This window comes from Caretta caretta, chromosome 6 (genome assembly GCF_965140235.1).
Source record: "Caretta caretta isolate rCarCar2 chromosome 6, rCarCar1.hap1, whole genome shotgun sequence".
NCBI lineage: Eukaryota > Metazoa > Chordata > Testudines > Cheloniidae > Caretta > Caretta caretta.
The window spans coordinates 94277702-94298073 of NC_134211.1; the positions used below are offsets into that span (position 1 = coordinate 94277702).

At 43.1% G+C, this 20372-nt stretch overlaps 1 protein-coding gene across 1 annotated transcript in view; it reads right to left on the reverse strand.

Annotated features, from left to right (window-relative positions):
- Window positions 1-11033: 11033 nt before the first annotated feature.
- Window positions 11034-20372, reverse strand: part of SEL1L (SEL1L adaptor subunit of SYVN1 ubiquitin ligase) — a 59104-nt gene continuing 49765 nt past the window's right edge. The window contains exons 20-21 of the mRNA XM_048853886.2: window positions 16883-17011; window positions 11034-15486 (exon numbers count right to left, since the gene is read on the reverse strand). Of these exons, the coding sequence (XP_048709843.1) occupies window positions 15283-15486; window positions 16883-17011 (333 nt within the window). The 3' untranslated portion in view covers window positions 11034-15282. The remainder of the gene's footprint in view (window positions 15487-16882; window positions 17012-20372) is intronic.

Here is a 20372-nt window from a genome sequence, read left to right on the forward strand (position 1 = left end):
ATTTCCTATTGCTTTAGAGATCCGACAGAGGATGTGCATGTTTCAGTCTGTTGTGAATTTGAAGCTTATGTTTTCAAACAGAACTCTGGTCTCATACTAAAGTAGTTAAAGCAACTGACAACAAGGGAGGATGGTAGGACTAAGAGCCAAGGGACAGCATCAGTGACACTTGCCTTTCACCAGCAAGGTTTAGTAGTCATTTTATAGCATTGTAATCTGCATACTTGAGGCTCTCTTCTCCCATGACAGAATATGATAACTTCCCCCTTGACCACAATGTGAGCAATTCAATAGCCTGTGTGCACAAACAATGGAAAAAGCAAGGAACCAGTTTGATCATGCATCTGTTCTACAGCAAGATGTTCCCTTACTTGTTAGTCAAAACCAGAGGAGATTGGAATTTAAAAGAGAGTTTGCATTTTTGGCAAATCCAAAACTATATGATTCATTCACTGACCCAACAGGTCTGCATGAGGGATACTCCACTGTGGGTGGTTTTGTTTTCAAAGGAACATAAAAGGATATAGTTTACTGCACTAGAAATTAGTACGAATATCTTTTGAGAGTAGTGCTGTAGCATTTTGTGCACTTTAGATTGCACTTTACACTGGTTTAATCAATTTGATTAAGAAATGTTTCATTTTTGTTTTAGTCTGGATAGAAATACTACAGAAAATATGTGGCCCAATTCATCTTGTATCAGCTATTTAAAAGTAGCATTTGACTTGAGAACATCTGTTTCAGTTTCCATTTTACTTACAAAATGTCTATTTAAGAAAGACCAACAATTTAATACCAGAGGGTGAAATGTAGTCCTACCATAACAAACGCAGAGCATGAACAGTGCTTTTCAGAGACATCTCAGGGCTCTTAGAAAGGTAGGTAAGCTTTGCCACAGTTCCTGGGCTCTCTGCCCCTGTGATTGCTCCTGGTCTTCTCTATGCCCCACTCAAATCTCAGGCCTTGATCAGTCACCGGGGCAAGGTGAAATGTTATGATTTTCCTACTTTGACTGGGCCTCAGGCTGCAGTCCCCAGGTACTAACCACAATTACCTCAGCAGGCCATGTTACGTTCAGTACCTACAGTTCTGATCTCTCCAGGAGCTATGACAAGTGGTAATCCAGTCACTGTGCTTTACCAAGGTTACCTGATGGTTTATTTAGAATCAAAATATTTTAGAGAAAAAAAGATCTTAAAAACTACTGTCTACATGCATGCCTATCTTTCCCTAAGACTTTCCATTTCCTGGAAGCTGGGGAAGGCCCCAACTGTGTCAAACACTCTCATAGGACCTGTGTCTATCTTCCAAGTTAGTCCATTTTCCACACAGAGAGCTTTTCCCCTTCTCCCTTCCTTAATAGCATAGTGTCTCCAGGCTCTCAGCCTTGACAAAACACCTGTGTAATTTTGGGGTGGAGCCTGGAAGTCACCTTCACCAGTAACCATAGGTGACACGTGTGTGTGGAGCATACAGGGTCAAGTGCTCCCCCAAATAGGCCTGCTGGGGGGGCAGGGGAGGGGTGGCTCTGTCCTCCTGCTGTGCCTCCCCCCCACGCCCCCGGCCGGCATGCTTGGCCCCTGTCCCTGGCAGCTGGGCCTGGGAGGGGAATGGAGGGGGTAGGACCAGCTGCTTCTCACGCTAGCCACTCTGGGTCGCTGTTTCATGCACTGTGGTGGCTGCATATGAGATCCAGGCTGGGGAGACAGCAGAGGTGACCCGACCCCTGCTGGGGCCCAGCTGCCAGGGACAGGGGCCAAGTGAGCCAGAACCCTGCCTCCCCTGCAGCATGTTTCCTGCTTGCTCAGACCCTGTCTCCAGCAGCCAGGCTTGGAGGGCGGGTGGCCCACTGCCGCCGTCTCCCCAGCCTGGCTCTTGCAGGCAGCCGCTGCATGAGAAGTGGCTCTGTCCTGCTCCCCACCTGGGCCCAGCTGCTAGGGAGAGCAGCTGAACGTGGCCAGGGAGCAGGTACAGCAGGAGAAAGAGAGAGCCTCCTCCCCCACACAGGTAACGGGGCTGAGCATGGGGTTGGGGGGTCGCTGGGTAAAGGAGACCTGTGAGGGGGGTCATATGTCCTCCCCTTTAGATTGCCTCCCCCCCACCCTCAGTATGGGGAGGCACAAGTCATCTATGCTGATAACAGCTTGGCCATTGTCTTAACTGTCTCCTGACCCCCAAGTGCTTGTTAGAGGCTGCTTATCTATGACCATGGTGTGGGTTTACTTGCTTGTTTTTCCAAAAGCCCCTACTAAGCTAGCCCAATACATTCATACAGTAATAATAGAATCATAGCAGTGTAGGACTGAAAGGTATGTCCATAGGTCATCTAGTCCAGTCCCCTACACTCCAAGCAGGACTATATAATAACTAGACCATTCTTGACGGGATCCGTCTAACCTGTTCTTAAAAACCTCCAATGATGGAGATTCCACAACCTCCACAGATAATTTGTTCCAATGCTTAACCACCCTGATCATTAGGAAGTTGCTCCTAACGTCTAACCTGAACTTCCCTTGCTGCAATTTAAGCCCATTGCTTCTTGACCTATCCACAGAGGTTAACGAGAACAATTCTTCTCCCTCCTCCTTGTAACACCCTTTTATGTACTTGCAAACTATCACGTCCCCCCTCAGTCTTTTCTTCTCCACACTAAACAAACCAATTTCTTTTTCATTCTTTCCAAATAGGCCATGTTTTCTAGACCTTTAATCATTTTTGTTCCTCTAATAACCCAATATAGCTATAAAGTAAGAAACAGTTACTGTATCTGTGGTTCTTCGAGATGTGATTAGGGTTGTCGGATTACCGAACACCCTTGCCCTGCCCCTTCCCCGAGGCCCCGCCCCTGCCCCATCCTTTCTAAACCCCCCTCCCTCCATCCCTCCTCCCTCCATTGCTCACTCTTCCCCTACCCCTTGCTCATTTTCACCAGGCAGGGGCAAGGGGTTGGGGTGCAGGAGGGGATGAGGGCTCTGGCTGGGGGTGCAGGCTCTGGTGTGGGGCCAGGGATGAAGGGTTTGGGGTGCAGGAGGGGGTTCAGGGTGCAGGCTCCCGGCGGTGCTTACCTCAGGTGGCTCCTGGAAGCAGCCAGTATTTCCCTCCAGCTCCTAGGTGGAGGCGCAGCCAGGCAGGTCTGTGCACTGCCCATCTGCAGGCGCTGCCCCAGCAGTTCCAATTAGCCGCGGCACTCAGGGCCTCACCTCCACCTCGGAGCTGGAGGGAAACGCTGGGTGCTTCCAAGAGCCACGCCAAGACAGGGAATGTGCCTTGGCCCCACTGCGCCGCTGACTGGACTTTTAACAGCCTGGTCAGTGGTGCTGACAGGAGCCGCAAGGATCCCTTTTCAGCTGGGTTTTCTGGTCAAAAAATGGATGCCTGGCAACCCTAGATGTGATGCAGATGTGTATTCCACTTAGGTCTGTGTGCACCCAGTGCACTGGCATGGAAGCATTTACCTAGCAGTACCTGTAGAGGGGTGATGCTTGCACTTTGTGGCCATATACCCAGGGGAGGGGCTATGAGGTGGTGCTACCCCAACCCCTCTTGGTTCCTTTGCACCAAAAGCCCGGAGATGAGACTCTGATGCAAAGAGACAGAGGGTGGGTCATGGAACACTCGTCTTCATCTCAAAGAACCAGTTACAGTAACTAACCGTTTCTTCCTCTTCAAGCAGATGCAGCCATGTATTCCACTTAGATGACTCACAAGCAATACTCCTCCCAGGAGGCAGGGCTCAGAGTCTGCCTAAACGAGGCCTGCAGCATCACCCTTCCCAAGATTGTATCCACCCAGGAAGATGCAGTAATGGCATAATTGTTCATAAACGCATGCATAGAAGACCACGTAGCAGCCCTGCAAACATCCCAGATGGAAACGTCATCGAGGAATGCTATTGACATTACTTGTATTCTCATTGAATGAGTTCACACCCTCTGAGGGGTAGTAGCCAAAGCTATTTCATCCACAGTCTTGATACAGTGCAGGTAGGCCCATGTTAAGGTCCCACAGAGAAACCAGCTCTCGGACTGGAGAATGTAGACGAAGAAGCCCTTTTAAAAATCTTGATACTCTAGGATTGGAGAAGATTGCCCTACCCTGAATGAGGGGCAGAAATGTCAATATCGCTGAAGATGCACTTGCAATAAACTAAATTCAAGTCCCAATGACTGAAAGTGCAGCAGGTACTCCAAGATCTCTTGGATGGACAGCAGCAGTGGTTGACTTCTGCAGGTCAATGACCAAATGGAAAACAATATCCATTTTGCTGAATAGGCCATCCGGGTAGAGGGTTTTCTACTGTTGAGTGGAACCTGCTGAATAGCTGCCAAACACTGCTCTTCCTCTTCAGTCAGCCATGCAGCAGCCAGGCCATGAGATACAGGGAGCTGAGCACAGGGTACAAGGTGCAGCCATGATGGAGAGGAAGCAATATGGGAGACTGAATTGACAGTACAAGAAGGTTGGAGAACCAGCACTGCTTTGGCCATGCCAACTGTGGGATGATTGGGATTGGGGGAAAGGCATAGAAGAGAGCCATTTGCCACCTGAGATGGAAAGTGTTGGACAGGGAGTTTGGACTGAGCCCCCTTGAGAGCAGAACAGATGACATTTCCTGTTATCCCTGTGGCACAGAGGTCAATTGTCAGAATGCCTCAAATTGTGAAGATAGTTTGAAGGATGCTTGTCTTCATGGAAACCACTTGTGACTCAGTGAAAAATTCCTGCTGAGATGGTCTGCAAGGTGATTCTGAATCCTGGGCAAGTGGTTGGCTATCAGAGTGATACTTTCCTTGATGTGAAACTGCCACAACCTGACTGCCTCTTAGCAAAGGATTCTGGAATGTGCTTCTCCTTGCTTGTTCACAAAGTACATTGCCGTGATATTGCTGGTAGATATGTGAATCACTGAGTCCCTGATATAGATCTGAAAAGCGTGACACATTGTAAATGGCCCGAAGTTCCAGCACTTTAATATGCAGAGAGGACTTTGACTACAGACCCTGGACTTTCAGCAACCCCAGATGTGCTCCCCAGCCCATCAAGGTGTTGGTGACAACAATCCTGGTTGGTAAGGGCTAGACGAAAGGAACACATTGACAAACATTCTTGAGAAGAGGCCACCACCGTAAGGAGTCCAGGACTACTGGAGAAAGACAGACCAATCTGTCCAGGGAGTGAAGAGGCAAACAGTAATTTGTCCTGAGCTACACTTGGATGGGGCAAAGATGCAGCCTTGTAAACTGGACCACCCGAGTGCAAGCAGACAGATGGCCCAAGAGCCTCAGGCACATCCGAACTCTTGCAGAAGGTTGGGATTGCAGACTGAGGCAGAGGTGGCAAATTGCTTGAAAATGGTCGGTCAGTAGAAATGCTTTGAACTCACTCATAGAGTCTATTAGGGCCTCAATTAACTCTATTTTCCAAGTGAGAATCAAAGTTGACTTCCTAGTGTGTAGGATGAGAACCAGATGGTCAAGCAAGCACAGTGTAGTGTTGACATGAGAAAGGACTTCCTCTCTGCATCTGCTTCTCAGTAACCAGTTGTCCAGATACAGGAAAATGGGGTTCCATGTCTATTTGAGATATGCTGTGACAACAGCCATACATTTTGTAAAAGCTCAAGGGGCAGAAGAGAGGCCAAAGTGAAGCACCCCACACTGGAAAGGGTGCTCTACTATGATGAATCAAAGGAATTTTCTGTGGCTCGATAAAATCACCACATGAAAGTAGGCCTCCTGAAGGTCTAGGGCAGCAAACCAGTCATTCTGAGGCAATGCAGGGAGGATAATTGACAGTGACCATTTGGAACCTTATGTACCAGATATATTTGTTGAGGCTGCGAAGGTCAAGAATGGGTCTTAGCCCTCCCTTGGATTTGGGCACCAGAATGTACTGGGAATAGAAACCCTGACCCTGGTGATTTGGTGGAACCTCCTTCACCGCCCCCTACACAAACAGAGAGTGAACCTACTCAAGGAGCAGTAACTCGTGAGAAGGGTTGCTGATGAGGGATGGGGAGGTAGGGAGAATAGGAAGGATGGAGAGGAACTGGATGGCATAGCCTGACCTGACAGAGCTTAGGACCCAGCTGTCAGTGGTGATTACGCCCCAAGCATTATGAAAGTGGTCCAGCCTGTCCGCAAATGGAGGGGATAGGGTAGGGGGGAATGTAAGAATGGCCATACTGGATCAGATCAATGGTCCATCTAGCCCAGTATCCTGCCTTCAAACAATGGCCAATGCCATGTGCTTCAGAGCGAATGAACAGAACAGGCAATCATCGAGTGATCCATCCCCTGTTGTCCACTCCCAGCTTCTGGCAGAGGCTAGGGATACTCCGATCATGGTGTTGCAACCCTGCCCATTCTGGCTAATAGTCATTGATGGACCTATCCTCCACAAAGTTACCTAGTTGGTTTTTTTGTGAACCCTGTTATAGTTTTGACCTTCACAATATTCCCTTGCAGAGTTTTACAGATTGACCATACATTGTGTGAAGAAGTATTTCCTTTTGTTTGAAACCTGCTGCCTATTAATTTCATTGGGTGACCCCTAGTTCTCGTGTTATGTCAAGGAGTAAATAACATTTCCTTATTCACATTCTCCATACCAGTCTAGATTTTATAGACCATTTCCCCTCATATGGAAGCTGTTCAAGACCCCTAATCAGTTTTGTTGCCCTTCTCTGTACCTTTTCCAATTCCAATGTATCTTTTATGTGATGGGGCAACCAGATCTGCATGTAATATTCAAGATGTGGGCATACTATGGATTTCTATTAAGGCATTATGATATTTTCTGTCTTATTATCTATCCCTTTCCTAATGGTTCCTAACATTGTTAGCTTTTTTTTATTGCTGCTGCACATTGAGCAGTAGTTTTCAGAGAACTATCAACAATGAGACCGAGGTCTCTTTCTTGAGTGGTAACAGCTAATTTAGACCCCATAATTTTGTATGTATAGTTGGGATTATGTTTTGCAACATGCATTACTTTGCATATATCAACATTGAATTACATCTGCCATTTTGTTGCCCAGTCACCAGTTTTGGGAGATCCTTTTGTAATATTTTGTAGCCTGCTTTGGACTTAACGGTCTTGAGTAATTTTGCATCATCAGCAAATTTTGCCAGTTCACTGTTTATCCCTTTTTCCAGACCATTTATGAATATGTTTAAACAGCACTGGTCCCAGTACAGGCCCCTGGGGGACAGCACTGTTTACCTGTCTCCATTGTGAAAACTAACCATTTATTCTTATCCTTTGTTTCCTATCTTTTAACCAGTTACTGATCCATGAGAGGACATTCCCTCTTATTCCATGACTGCTTGCTTTGCTTAAGAGCCTATAGTGAGGGATCTTGTCAAAGGCTTTGAAAGTCTAAGTACACTATATCAACTAGATCATCCTTATCCACATATTTGTTGACCTCCTCAAAGAATTCTAATAGTTTGGTGAGGCATGATTTCTCTTTACAAAAGCCATGTTGACTCTTCCCCAACAAATAGTGTTCATCTATGTGTCTGATAATTCTATTCTTTACTATAGTTTCAACCAGTTTGCCTGGTACTGAAGTTAGGCTTACCAGCTTGTAATTGCCAGGATCACCTCTGGAGTCTTAAAAAAATTGGCACCCCATTAGCTATATTCCAATCATCTGGTAAGAAAGCCAATTTAAATGACAGGTTACATATCACAGTTAGTAGTTCTGCAATTTCATACCTGAGTTCCTTCAGAACTCTTGTGTAAATACCATCTGGTCCTGGTGACTCACTACTGTTTATCACTTTGTTCCAAAACCTCCTCTAATGACACCTCAATCTGGGGCATTTCCTCAGATTTGTCATTACAAAGAATGGCTCAGGGGTGGAAATCTTCCTCACGTGCTCTGCAGTGAAGACTGATGCAAAGAATTCATTTAGTTTCTCCACAATGGCCTTATCTTCCTTGAGTGAGGACTGGAACACTGCTCTGGATGAAAGAGTCAAAACGGATGTTTGAGTTGCTGGAAGAGGGTGCATGGCCTGCCTGAATCCCGAACCCATCTGTTTCTTTCTGTAGGATCTGTGCCCCTTTCTGTGGCAGTACTGCTGTTTTGGGGAAGAGAAAGGCTGCCCAAACGTGCACTACAGACGCTACTGCAGTTGTTGCTGTTGAATGTCATACTGGTGCATCTGCAGTGCCAGTGTTTACACCCCCAAAGGACCTAACAGTAGCCCTAGCGTCCTTTAAGGAGTGCAGTCTTCTCTGTTTTATCTGAGAAAAGTGGCTGGCAAATCCTCAGTGGCCTGCTGGCACTGGGAGCGATGCTCAAGTTCTGCACAGAAAGACCTCCTCATGGTCACCGCAGAGGCCATCACTCTGGCTGAAGTATCCGTGACATCCAGCATGGACTGCCAAGAAGTCTAAGTCTCCAAGCTGCTCTTGGTGACAAATGTTTGAAATTTCTTCCTCAGGGAATTCGCTGGTCTACAAATTTAGATATAGCTGTCCAGTTGACAGTCACATTTGGACAGGAGGGCCTACTGATTAGCAATTTGCATCTGCAAGGAAGAGGAGGTGTAAATCCTTCTGCCCATCAGGTCCATTCACTTAGTCCTTGTCCTTGGGAGTGGACTTAATAGTGCTCTGTTGGGCTCTATCGTTCACCATAGTTACTACCAAGGAATTTGGGGCCAGATAGGAATAAACCCCCTCAAATCCCTATGTGGGAATGAAGTAGCACTTTTCCATGCGCTTAGCTGCGGGCAGAACCAAACCTGGTGTGCTCCAGAGGACTTTAGCGGCGCAAGGAGCACATTGTTAATAGGGAGGACAACTCTCCAAGGGGCTGATGGCTGCAGGATATCCACTAACTTGTGAGTGTTCTCCTGCTGGGACTCCGCTTGAATACCTAGGAAAGTGGCCTTGCCCAGCAACTGGTCCTGGTATGCCTTGAAATCCTCTGGTACTGAAGGGGAGGTAGAGCCCTGCATCGCAGAATTGTCCAGGGATGGGGATGAAGCAGTTAACTGTGCAGTGCTGGATCCTGCTCCAGGGCTGGCAGGCCTGGGCAGGATGATTTTGAAGGCTTCAAGGGGAAATTTCACCGGTACCTGGACCTGTGGTGGATCAACTGTTACCACCACAGACCTGGTTGGTGATCTCAGCTTCGAGTGGGACAAGAAGTGGGACCTCTGTGACCCAGGAGTGCCCCACAGAATCCACAGAGGCCAGTGGTATGGATAGGGCATTGGTGGCCAGTAGGCATTGGCCAGGGGACCCAGTCCTAAGCATAAGATGAGCATCAATCCTGGTACCCTTGACGCTCCATGCATGGCCCTCACTCAGGCAATGGAGAGCAGGAGCAGTAAGATCCTGACTTAGACACTGAGGAGTCCCCAGGCTTTGTGATATAGCAATGGGATAAGGGTGCAGCCAGTCTGACTTATCCATAGCCCAGAATGAGGAGGGGGCTGGTGCTCATAGTGGAAATGGTACTGCTGGCACCAAGTACGCTTCCATTATTTCCAGTGCTGAGAGTGGTGTTGGTCCCAAAGTAAGGATCGGTACCAAAAGTAAGTAATGGTGCTGAAGCGGAGACTGGTGACTGCTGCCACAGCAACACTGGGGGCGCCAGTCATGGGGGTACCAGAGAAGTTCCTAGTACCAAGGAAGTCCTCTGTGCTGACTCTGGTACTGGCCCCATTTCCACTGAGTATGGGGTGCAGTGCTGACAGACCCATAGGTTCAGCCAAAGGGGCTATAAAAGATACAGCCCTGGCAAAGTCCTGGACCGAGGGAGAGGTTGGGACAGAAAGGCAGTGGAGGTCTGCTGCTGCATGATACACCACTGGGGTGGTAGCAGTTGGTGCTGGCATTGGTCTTGTCGGTACCAGACTCAATGGATACCCCCAGGCTGGAACCGATGTCAACAGCACAGCTCCCTGCGTGGTGGGAAGAGGTTGACGGGACCTCTTCCATCATGCACACTGGCATTCACGCGGTGCTAATCTACTCTCCCCTTCTGGAGGAGAGAGACAAGTCCCCACAGGACCTGGAGTGGCCTCGGTTGGCCTTATGTGAAATTTTCCAAAGAGCACTCGATGGGGAATGATTCCTCCATCTCTTCAGAGAGGTGCCAACTCCAGGACGCAAAGCGGGAGCACTCTTCGAGCCCAAGGGCTACCTACAATGTGACTAAGGCCTCAATGCTGAAGTAGGCTGCATGGCCTGTTTGAGCAGGTGCTGCTTCAGACAAAGATTTCTTGCCACTTGAGTCTGTTTAGTGAACGATCTACAAATTGAACACTGCTCTTGACATGGGCTTTGCCTAGTTACACCACGCACCGCATGTGGGGATCGTTACTGGGAATCCACCCCCCCCGCCCCCGACAACGTTTTAACTACAACTAACACAAAGTCTAACACACACTATACTGGGGTACTAATGAACTATATACAACTAGAAAAAAAAAAGTCACTGAATAGAGGATTGTGAAGTTGAAAACTACAGAGTTCCGACTCCAGCTATGGGCAATAAGAAGGAACTGAGAGACGCTGGGGTTGCATATAGTCAGGGGTGGGGCTACAGCCATGAAATAGGAGCGTCCCCCTCCCCCTGCCCCGGTACTGCTAGGCACATTCTCTGACTCCAGCATGCACATACCTAAGTGGAATACATGGCTGCATCCACTCAAAGAAGAATCTAATTCACTGACCAGGTCAAACGCAGTTACATACTATTACAGATCAGTGTTACATAGCAGCTCCATGTCTGCAACAAGCATTATTGCCATTTTAAATATTGGAAAATGGAGGTACAGAAATTAAGCAATATGCCATAGACTTGGTATATGGTACTTGTGCAGATCTGGCATTACAACCCTGGTTTCCCAATTCCCAGTGCCTTACCAACTCTGCCTCCCTGAATTAGCAGATGCAATGCTTTTGTGTGTTCCGGACAGCATTTGGAATTAAAATACAAAGAAGCAGGACTTTAAATATAGTTTTAGCCTATGGTTAGAACAGTTTGTTATCAGAACCAAAGTATCTTACAGCATACAGAGGTGGTAACTTTATTTCACAGGATTAAAGACACAGTACAAAATGAATCTGTACATCTTTCTATTAACATAATTTGTTTACACAATTATATTACACTTTACCAGCCTTTATACTGCATTTCCTTAAATACAAAATAAATTTTAAAAATCCCTACAATACCTTCTTAACAGCTGCAGCTGATAAAGACAAAAAGGACTTTTGCCAGTAGCCCTTGCCTGCCCCTATAGTAATTCTCAAGTCATACTAAGCCTTTTCCTTGTTGTATATTTGTAAATATTTTCTGGAACCCAAACATAAATATCATTTTATGGTTGCTTATTTAAAAAGGAAAGAGTTGGTAAAGTTGAGCTTTCCCCTGTAATAACAATGTGCCAAACTTAATTGATATATTGATGGCAACAGGATTGGTACATAATATTTTTGAACACTATAAATGCTCTGACAATACATTTAACCTTCTTGAAAAGTCACACGGAAAGACAGGTTGATGAGTTTTACTTCAGCAAGTTTATCACAACAACCAAAGTCTCATGGAAAAAGTTTCACTTTTATGTTTTGAAAAAATGATTAAGGACATTTGTATTAACACAAGCTCCTTTCTTCCGCTACTTATTCCCCATTTGAAATTATTAGTCATAGGGTGAAATATTTCCAAACAAATGAATAATGACAACTGATGTAAGCAGACCCTTGGACAAACATCACCAAGGAAAAGGTACATGACAGAATCCTAAATTCTCAACTTGGCAGTTAAATCAACTATTTAAGAGTTTTGTTTTCAAATTACAAGCAACATTTTTAAGTTGATAGGTACATAAGGTTAGTGATTTGAGGTCACTGGAATAAAATTGTCTCCTCAGATCTTCATCTTCCTAATTTCTTTCCACATGTAGAACTCCCACTGATGGCATTTGGGTACTCTACTGTTCAGTACAGTAAGCACTGGGAAGATTACATAGGTAAAGTTTGCACTTAAAACACTGCCGGGTGTGTGTGTGTGTGTGTGTGGGGGGGGGGGCGGGGGGGGGGCTATAAAATTATTTAACCCTCAGAACACACTATGGTTCACATTCAGAAACCCTGTTCTCATTCAAGCTTCCAGAATAAAGAATGAGAGAAAAGAAATATAGGGGAAAATAAACCAAGCAGAATTTAGGGTCAGTAGATTTTTAACCAAGTACAATCTCAAATTATCACTTATTTCTGACTGAAGTTCCCTAACTTCCCAGTGGTGAAGTAGTCAGAACTCGCATATTAGCCTTCAGAGTTAGGCAGGTGCATACGCAACTTTAGCAACATAACTTCATTGAATTAGAAACAGAATTTGAATGAACTGCCACACCAAGTGATTAACTGAATTTTATTTTAAACCCAATCCCCCTTCAAATTGCTCTTGCACACAACTAGAAAGACAAGGTGTGCCACTAAAAATGAAAAGATGCTCTATAAAAACAAATACCAGCAAGATAATTAAAAACCCACTCCTACTTACTTAGGAAATTGAAAGAACTGGTTGATAAACTGTGTGCACAACCTGAAATAATTCAATATTACTAAGTCTTATTTTTGTAAGAAGCAAAAATAGGCTGCAAAGTTTGGAGCAGAACAGTAAGGGATTGTCAGAAAAACTGAACCACCTTGTAGGCAGCGGACTTAGAAAATTTACTCATATTTCTTTAATCCCTGAGTTAGTTTGATGTTATTCATATGAACTAGTTTCTGCTATTATCACTTTATTCAAATGGATGCCATTTGACAAGATTAAGCAATGGTAAACAGTAGGGGAAAACTTCCTTATTGCTTATGTTGTACTCCTCAAAAGGCAATTCTATAAAATGAAAAAATGTTTTGATGATGTATTTCCTTCTGTTGATTTCTTTAATGTAAAATGTGTCAGCTATGTGCAAAGCCAGCTACGAAAGACTGCTGTTATAAACCACATAGCTAGGATTAAGCCATTAGAATTTAGCTCTATTAGATTATGGATACACAATGCATTCAGTGGTGGTGAATTGGAAAATGTTTTCCATCCAGCCTTTAACTACCTCATGCTGAGCTAGAGAGATCTACAAAATCAAGGGAAGAGATAAAATACTGCAGAGGGAAAAGGTCTGGAAGTTCACTGAATTTTTTTTTTTAAATAATGCAGGTACTGGACTGCTATACATTTTAATCAGATCATGTAGAAATTCAATACTGTTCCCTCTCAAACAGAATTGAAACATCCTCCTGCCCCAGAATGCAACTTCCATGAAGACCTAGTGAGATTCTGACTCCACGCTCTTGGAGTATCTAAAAGTTTTTTCTGCATTCATAATACTGCAGTCAGCCACAAAACATTAGCTTCCAGAAACGAATATTTAGCCCTTCTCCCAAAATGCAACGAGTTAACTGCAAAGAGACCTTGCCCATTCAACTCTTTATAATACATTATGTACAAAACGATCTCACAGTTTCGAAGCCTTTTCATACAGGCTGGTTCTTTCTTAAATGCTGATCTACTGAACAAAAGCCTTTAAAAAGGAAGCAGTTAACTCTTTAAATGCACAATGTACGATCTAGAGGAAGCATCAGAGTCTTGAATATTGAAATTTCAATTTGCTTTAAAATAGTGTATCCACAGGGTATAGCGTTAATATGGAAACAAATATCCATATCTGCTACTGAGAAAAAGGAGTACAGATTTCTGCCTTCTTCCCCCCGAAAGCTATTCTCCTATATTTACTTCGTGCATTTAGCTTCCAAATGGTTATGATCAGTTAAAACAACTATCAAGAATTTTACAGAACAAGAACCTTGAGTTTATAGGTCAGATTCTCTACCCCAGGGTGGCACCTTTCCACTGCTCTGGTGACATGAAGGAGCCATAATCCATTAGGACCACCTCCACTCTAGATGCTCCTGTGTTCCAGTGAGGGGTTGTTACCAGCCGGCACATTTCCGAGCAGTTCTTAGGCTGCTCTGAAGTGCAGCAATGCTGATGAAAATCCAGCTCCAATAGTAGGGAGCTGGAATTCACCCCTTTGTACCCCCTTCATTTAGATGTGCTCAGCAGACAGAGGCAGATTCTCTGCTGCACCCACTATGTATGTAGCAAGATATGTAGATTTTAGCTGCATAAAGACCTTGTGATACAGGTCATTTCCATTGTAATTACTGACTGGATTGCTGAAGTTGTAAGACTAGCTGGAGAAACATGAGAGTCCCACCTTTTAATAAAAGAAACACTAGAAAAATAGTCTACCTATAACCGAGCTGAGAAGGCTTCTGGCTATGTCCCCCCCATCAGAGTCTTTTCTTAACACTAATTCTTGCTGCATTCTATGGTTAACCACTCTCTCCTTACTAGAGAGACAAGAATAAAAAAATAAAGCAGGAAGACTAACAAATTGCCTTTTTGCTCTTGTGCTAAGAAATCCCACAAGTTGCACAGAGGCTACAAGAAAATATTCACCACTTTTCCAAATGTTTGTGGAGGACATTCTGTGGAGGATTTTTTAAATCATTCTTTTATTTTACAAATGCAATCTATCCCTATTTGCCTTCTGGAATAGAGATTGGCCATTAGCAAAATGTATGCTGCAAGGAAAAAACAAAACCCCGAAAGTGCAAATCACAAAGAACAAGAAATTTGCTCACTAGTTACAGATTTTGCTTTTGTTTTTGCTTCTTCTGAATGGAAACATTCAGGTCAAAACATCAAAGGCAAATAATGAGACTACGTGAACGGTGAATAATTAAAATAATTAAAGAATAATTAAAATAAGGTCTGTAGGAATACTTGGGATTTAGACAAGAAAAAAAATTCTCTCACAGTTCTAGAGGATCTCTTTTTTACTCAGAAGAGCAGAGTTCAGGTTTTCAGCCTTCCAACATTTTTTTCTTTCTACATGGGTCAGCTCATGTTAGCCAATGTTTTCCACACACTTTAAGAGATGATGAAAAAGGACTTTGAATAAAGAGAAATTGGATATAGCAGGCATCACTTTTGTAGTAGCACATTTGTGTTTCACGAAAAAAGCCATTGTGTTATTCCATTGGCACTGAAATAACATTCAAATCAGTCTAGAAAAAGTTACTTATCCCTGAAAAAAGGCATCATTCTAAGCAGCTTTCAGAATTTTATGCTTCTTTGAGCCTCTTTTGAAGGGAAAGGACCATTGATCTGTTCTAAATCACAATGAAAATAGTTTCTGCTGGAGAATACAGTTCTTTTCATTGAGATTCCGGTTGCTGCTATTGTGGAGGCTGATGTTCTGGTGGAGGTTCTTGTTGCTGCACAGCTGGCCGCAGCCCTGCCGGTCTGGGGATAGCTTGATGTTGCCTCTGTCTGTAAGCTATAACTGTTCCTAGGAGCAAAGCGATGATAGTCATAAGGTAAAGGTCCCACTCAGGTCCCAACAGCTGGTCCATGTCAAGATGTGACAATATCTCTCTGACCTAAAAACCAAAACAAACAACTCACTATTATGTTCTTCTGGCTGCATGAGTCAGAAATGTCATAGCAGTTTCAGACATCTTTAATTCTGGGGAAAGCCACCTGCATGTTTTATTTTTAGCAGTTTTCTTTTAATACACCAGTACCAATATTTGTCATTACAGATTAACCAAAATCAAGCTCCCGTTTCAACAGCTACAACAGGAAATGCTATGCACTATAAAATGAACACCTGCAACTTCTTCTTATGTGGTTACACATCTTTCATGTGAGCAAAGCCTTTAACCCACCAGTCTTAAGCCTGAGGCAAGAATAACCCATGCTGCCACATTAACAAGTAGAAACTGTTCTGCTCCTCCTTCAGACTGAAGTTTTTTTTCTATCGCATTTTCTTCCTTGGAGCTCAAGACTTAACATCTGCATGAAAACTACAGGAAAAGAATTTTGCAGTAGTTCAGGTATCATTTGCTTATTTTCTGATGAATGCTGAAGTTTTATTATTTTTTTTCTTTTCATTTGCTGGAGCCTGCCAAATGTCCTGAACAAAAGTGCAGAAGTAGAAACCAGAAGTGGAGAAACAGAGAGAAGGGGATGATGGTCTTATGCTTATGGCACTGAACCAGGTCTAAGGGAACTGAATCTAGGCCTCCTACTCTGTCCAGACTTCCTGTTTGACCATCAGCAAATCAATTAATCTCTCTGTGCCTCAGCTCCCTTTCTGCAAAATGGGTATTATCATTGCTCTCACTCTTTGAGTGTCCTGACCTTAGGGGTGTTGAGGGAATACATTAAATTAATGAACATCTGAGGCAGTCAGATAATATGGTGATGGGGGCCATATAAGTACCCAGACAAACATTTCTTTAATGCCCATCACTAAGCACTATATGGAGACCCTGTTGAGAGAACAGCACCATAATCGTGTTGATAATAGTTTCTGACTGGGGTGGGGTGGAATTGTTATGGTTGCATATAAGGGAGTGCAAATACAGTATGATCAAGCCACAAGGAAGGAAAGCAAATAAACACTGGCATGCTGTTCCTGGGATGGTAAGCTTAATTCTGGGGAAACCTGCCCACATAAGTTACCAAGTTTTGGGCGAGGAAAGTTCTCTTGAAGGGAGTATTAGCACAGCGTCTAGAACACTGATTGGGGGATTAATTATTAGGATAAAATGAGTATATCCCACACAATTTCCTGCAACTGCAGAGGTAGGAAAGGCATTGTTTTCCATTTTTTTGGAGACATAGAAGAAAACAAGACAGTGCAGAAAAGCTTATCCTAAAAGGTACGGAGTTTGGGGTGGAGATGTGATGCTTTGCTTCCACTTCTAAGGAGGTTCCAGAGTTAGGAATAAAGATTCCTTGCCATCACTCTTAAGTGTCTGCATTACTTACATTGGTTTCTCGTACATACTGCAAGGAGTAGACAATCCCGAGTTTACAGAGTGCTAGGAAGACAGGAACTTGAGCATCTGGGCTGGCTTCAGCTGCCATGTCATAGAAGCGTTTTGCAAGGTGAATATCCTGTAATTAATACATAATACACTGAAATCTATTTCCAAAGAAATCCAAACAAAATTAAGGTATTTAAGCTGGCAGTTACTTCAGGGCCAAGAGCTTCTGATACCGAAAGGAATTTTTATACTTTGCCTGTTTGCCAGATAAGATCCAATAATGCCCATTCATTTAAAAAAAAAAAAAAAAAAAAGCCTTTTCAAAGGAAGAATTGTTTTGTGGCCAACTTTATTTCATTAAGATCTGTTCTACTCCACCTCCTTCTGTTTCAGGCCATGTATTTGCATCCACATCCATACTCACATGCTGTGTGAGTAAAACTGTCTAAATTGATGTAAGAGTGGCTGTTCAATCAATATATTTTAATACACACACAGAACTTTGCAAAGCAGTAGGGGAGCCTTCATCCTAAAACACCCTTCCGCAGACACTCCTTATAGCAGACTGGCCAAAGACATTAGAGAATATCAACCAACCAAGCACCAGTATTTTAGGCTTCATTGAATGCATTTTAGAATGCAACCCTAACTATGTAGATGCTACCAAGTGACTCCATAATCTTTCTGCTTGCTGCTACATGACAAAGCCTTAATTTATATTGGAATTTTAAGAAATACAGAAAACCATCTTATATACACCTTGTGCTGATGGGTTATATTAGCTATATTACTGTTGGTTGTTTTATTTCAATAAAAGATAGAAAGGTTGAGAGAATTCCTTAGAAATCTCCCCTAGCAAGCTTTTTGTTCAAGCTGATAGAGAACACTTCCCTTTTCACACTTGTGCTATACTAGCAGTAATAAGGGAAATGAAGTTAGCCATAAAGTTTGTTAGTGCTTTTAGTTAGAATCATAGCTGTTGTGTTCAGTTTATACACTATTTTATACACACTTTGTATTTCCATTTCTTTCTGCTATTTTATGAAGGAGAATGTTTAGTGAGTTTGTTCCTTACACAAAATATTTGCTATAAATTTGTTAAGTGCAAACTCAATTTTGAACATTAACGATACCCAGTACTTGTTAAAAGCAGCCCCCCCCCCCATCAAGAGTCTTTTTTTAGAAAGAAGCTAATACAACATGGTAAACTCATTTTTCTCAAATATTAAACCAATGCAATAAAAATAGTTCTTCTCAATCCATTCTCCATCCCTTGAAAAACTTCTGTTTTTAAATCCATAATCAAGCATCTCATTTGGGACAAATTCTAGAAATATTGATGTTAACACCATTTATTTATTTATTTTTACAAACACTTCAAAAATTGAGAACTATTGAAGTCTGGAAGCACTTGTTTAAATTAAAAAGCATGAGTTGACTAACTAGTGAAAGTGAAAACAGGGTATGTTCATATCCTTACTTACTGTAAACACAAACTTGGGCTTTCCTTTAAACTTTGTAAATTGCTGTGTTTTCTTACTTGAAAGAGTCTTATTTCTAATTTCCTATTATAATTCTTTAATGTGAGTAACGATCTGTATTTTCTTTAATACTTAAGAAGCTGCCTGAAATTCCCTCTCCCTCCACACACACTCTCCTCCTCCTGCCCCCCTAGGGGCAAATAAAGATTGTTAAAAGAACACTAAGGTTGCAAAGCCAAGCAATCAAATTTTAGGTAATGCCAGAATTAAGGCTGCCTATGCAATTTTTGGAAATTTAGATGGTAAAATTTAATAACTCTACAGAGCACATAGTAATGATTTTTGAAAGGCTTATAATATTGCCAAATTTGAATAGATTTTCATGGAGATGGCAAAAGGTACATTTCTAATTTCAAGTCCCTGTTCCAAAGCATGGGGACATGAAAGCTTTTCAAAGAAAAAAGGTTGTGTGATTTTTTTAAATGAGCAAAAACATTTTCCTAGACTCATTCTTGCTGACCCATTTGGCTGAAATCTTCCACAAAGTATTCAGCCTGAGGTAGACACCCAGCATGCAAAATTTTTTCCCAAACAGTTACAGTTTAGCAAAAAGTTACAAGCAACTGAAAACAGGGTCTTCTAATGGGAAATGTTGGGCCACTTTCAGAAGAGTGTTGCTACCTGCTCTGCCTATTATTATTATAACATACACCCCCCACACACATTAAGAGAATATTAAAGTTTCAAACACAAATACTCTAAAATTATGAAGTGAGAGATTTACGGTTGCCTACTGCAACCATAATTCTGCCTCCTTGTGAAACCAACCTATGCACTGAATAGGGAAGAGGTTCTGTGGAAAATCAGTATATTACCCTGCAATTAAAGATACATAATACATACACATAAGGTGGCAAAATGAAGATAGCATAGCAATCGCAAATCTGGCATTTCGTAACTTTCAGTGGCTTGACTTGCCAACCTAAATAAGTTTTTTACATGCAATTTCCTGGCTTGTTGTGTGTACGTTAAGGAAAGATAAAAAATTTTTGTATATCTGGAACAATCTGCACTCCACCCCCTCTCCCATCATCACAGTTTGAACCCCAAATCTTCGACATTGCATCAAAGACTTCTATTGTTTGAGTTATAGGACTAATCACACTAGCTCACAACAGGAAAAGGCTGCCATCAAAGCGGGGTGTGTGTGTGTGATTTTTTGGAGAGAGGGTTACGGGTCTATGGAGCCATGTGCTAGTTCCAAGAAGTGGATGAGGGGGAGCTCTGGCTTGGCTCCTTTCTTTCCCCCCTACCCCATGTAATGTTCCCACAGTGGGAGACAGGACTGTTAAGGACATGTGCTGGGTCCATGGCCTGGCTCCTTGCCATCCAGGTGTTCTGCTGCTGTTTTGGCAACAGCAGGGGTCCAGCATTTTCATGATGAATTATCTTGGCATGCTGCCAAAAGTTTTCTGAGGAACCCAAGAAAGAGAAGAGAAATAGAGATTTTTTTTAAAAAAAGTTTTCTTCCTGAGAAAATTTGAATGAATTTAATTGGGGGTACAAAACAAAAGAAAACCAAAAAACCAAAGCACATTTGCCTGAGTGTATGCTGGATTTCAAAGACCTGCTGCAAAGGAGGTGAGAGATAAATAAATAAATAAAATAAAAGATCTCAAGAATCCTTTCTAGATGGAAAGTAATAGGCAACACAGAGACAGGTTGCTACTAAATGTCCCTATAATAATGTATGAGAGTTCTGAGCAGTTCTTATATGTACATATATTCTTCTTTGGAAGCGTTAGCCCAGGAGATTTGGGTTCAATTCCTGTCTCTGCCACAGACATCTTGCAACTTTGGGGAAAGTCACTCTTCTCTGTGCCTCAGTTCCCCCAACTCCAAAACAGAGATGATAATATTTCCTGCCGTCCACCCTTTGTCAGTCTATTTACATCCTATTCAGGCTTGTATATAGTGCCTACCACAGCAGGGACCAATCTCAGTTGGGGC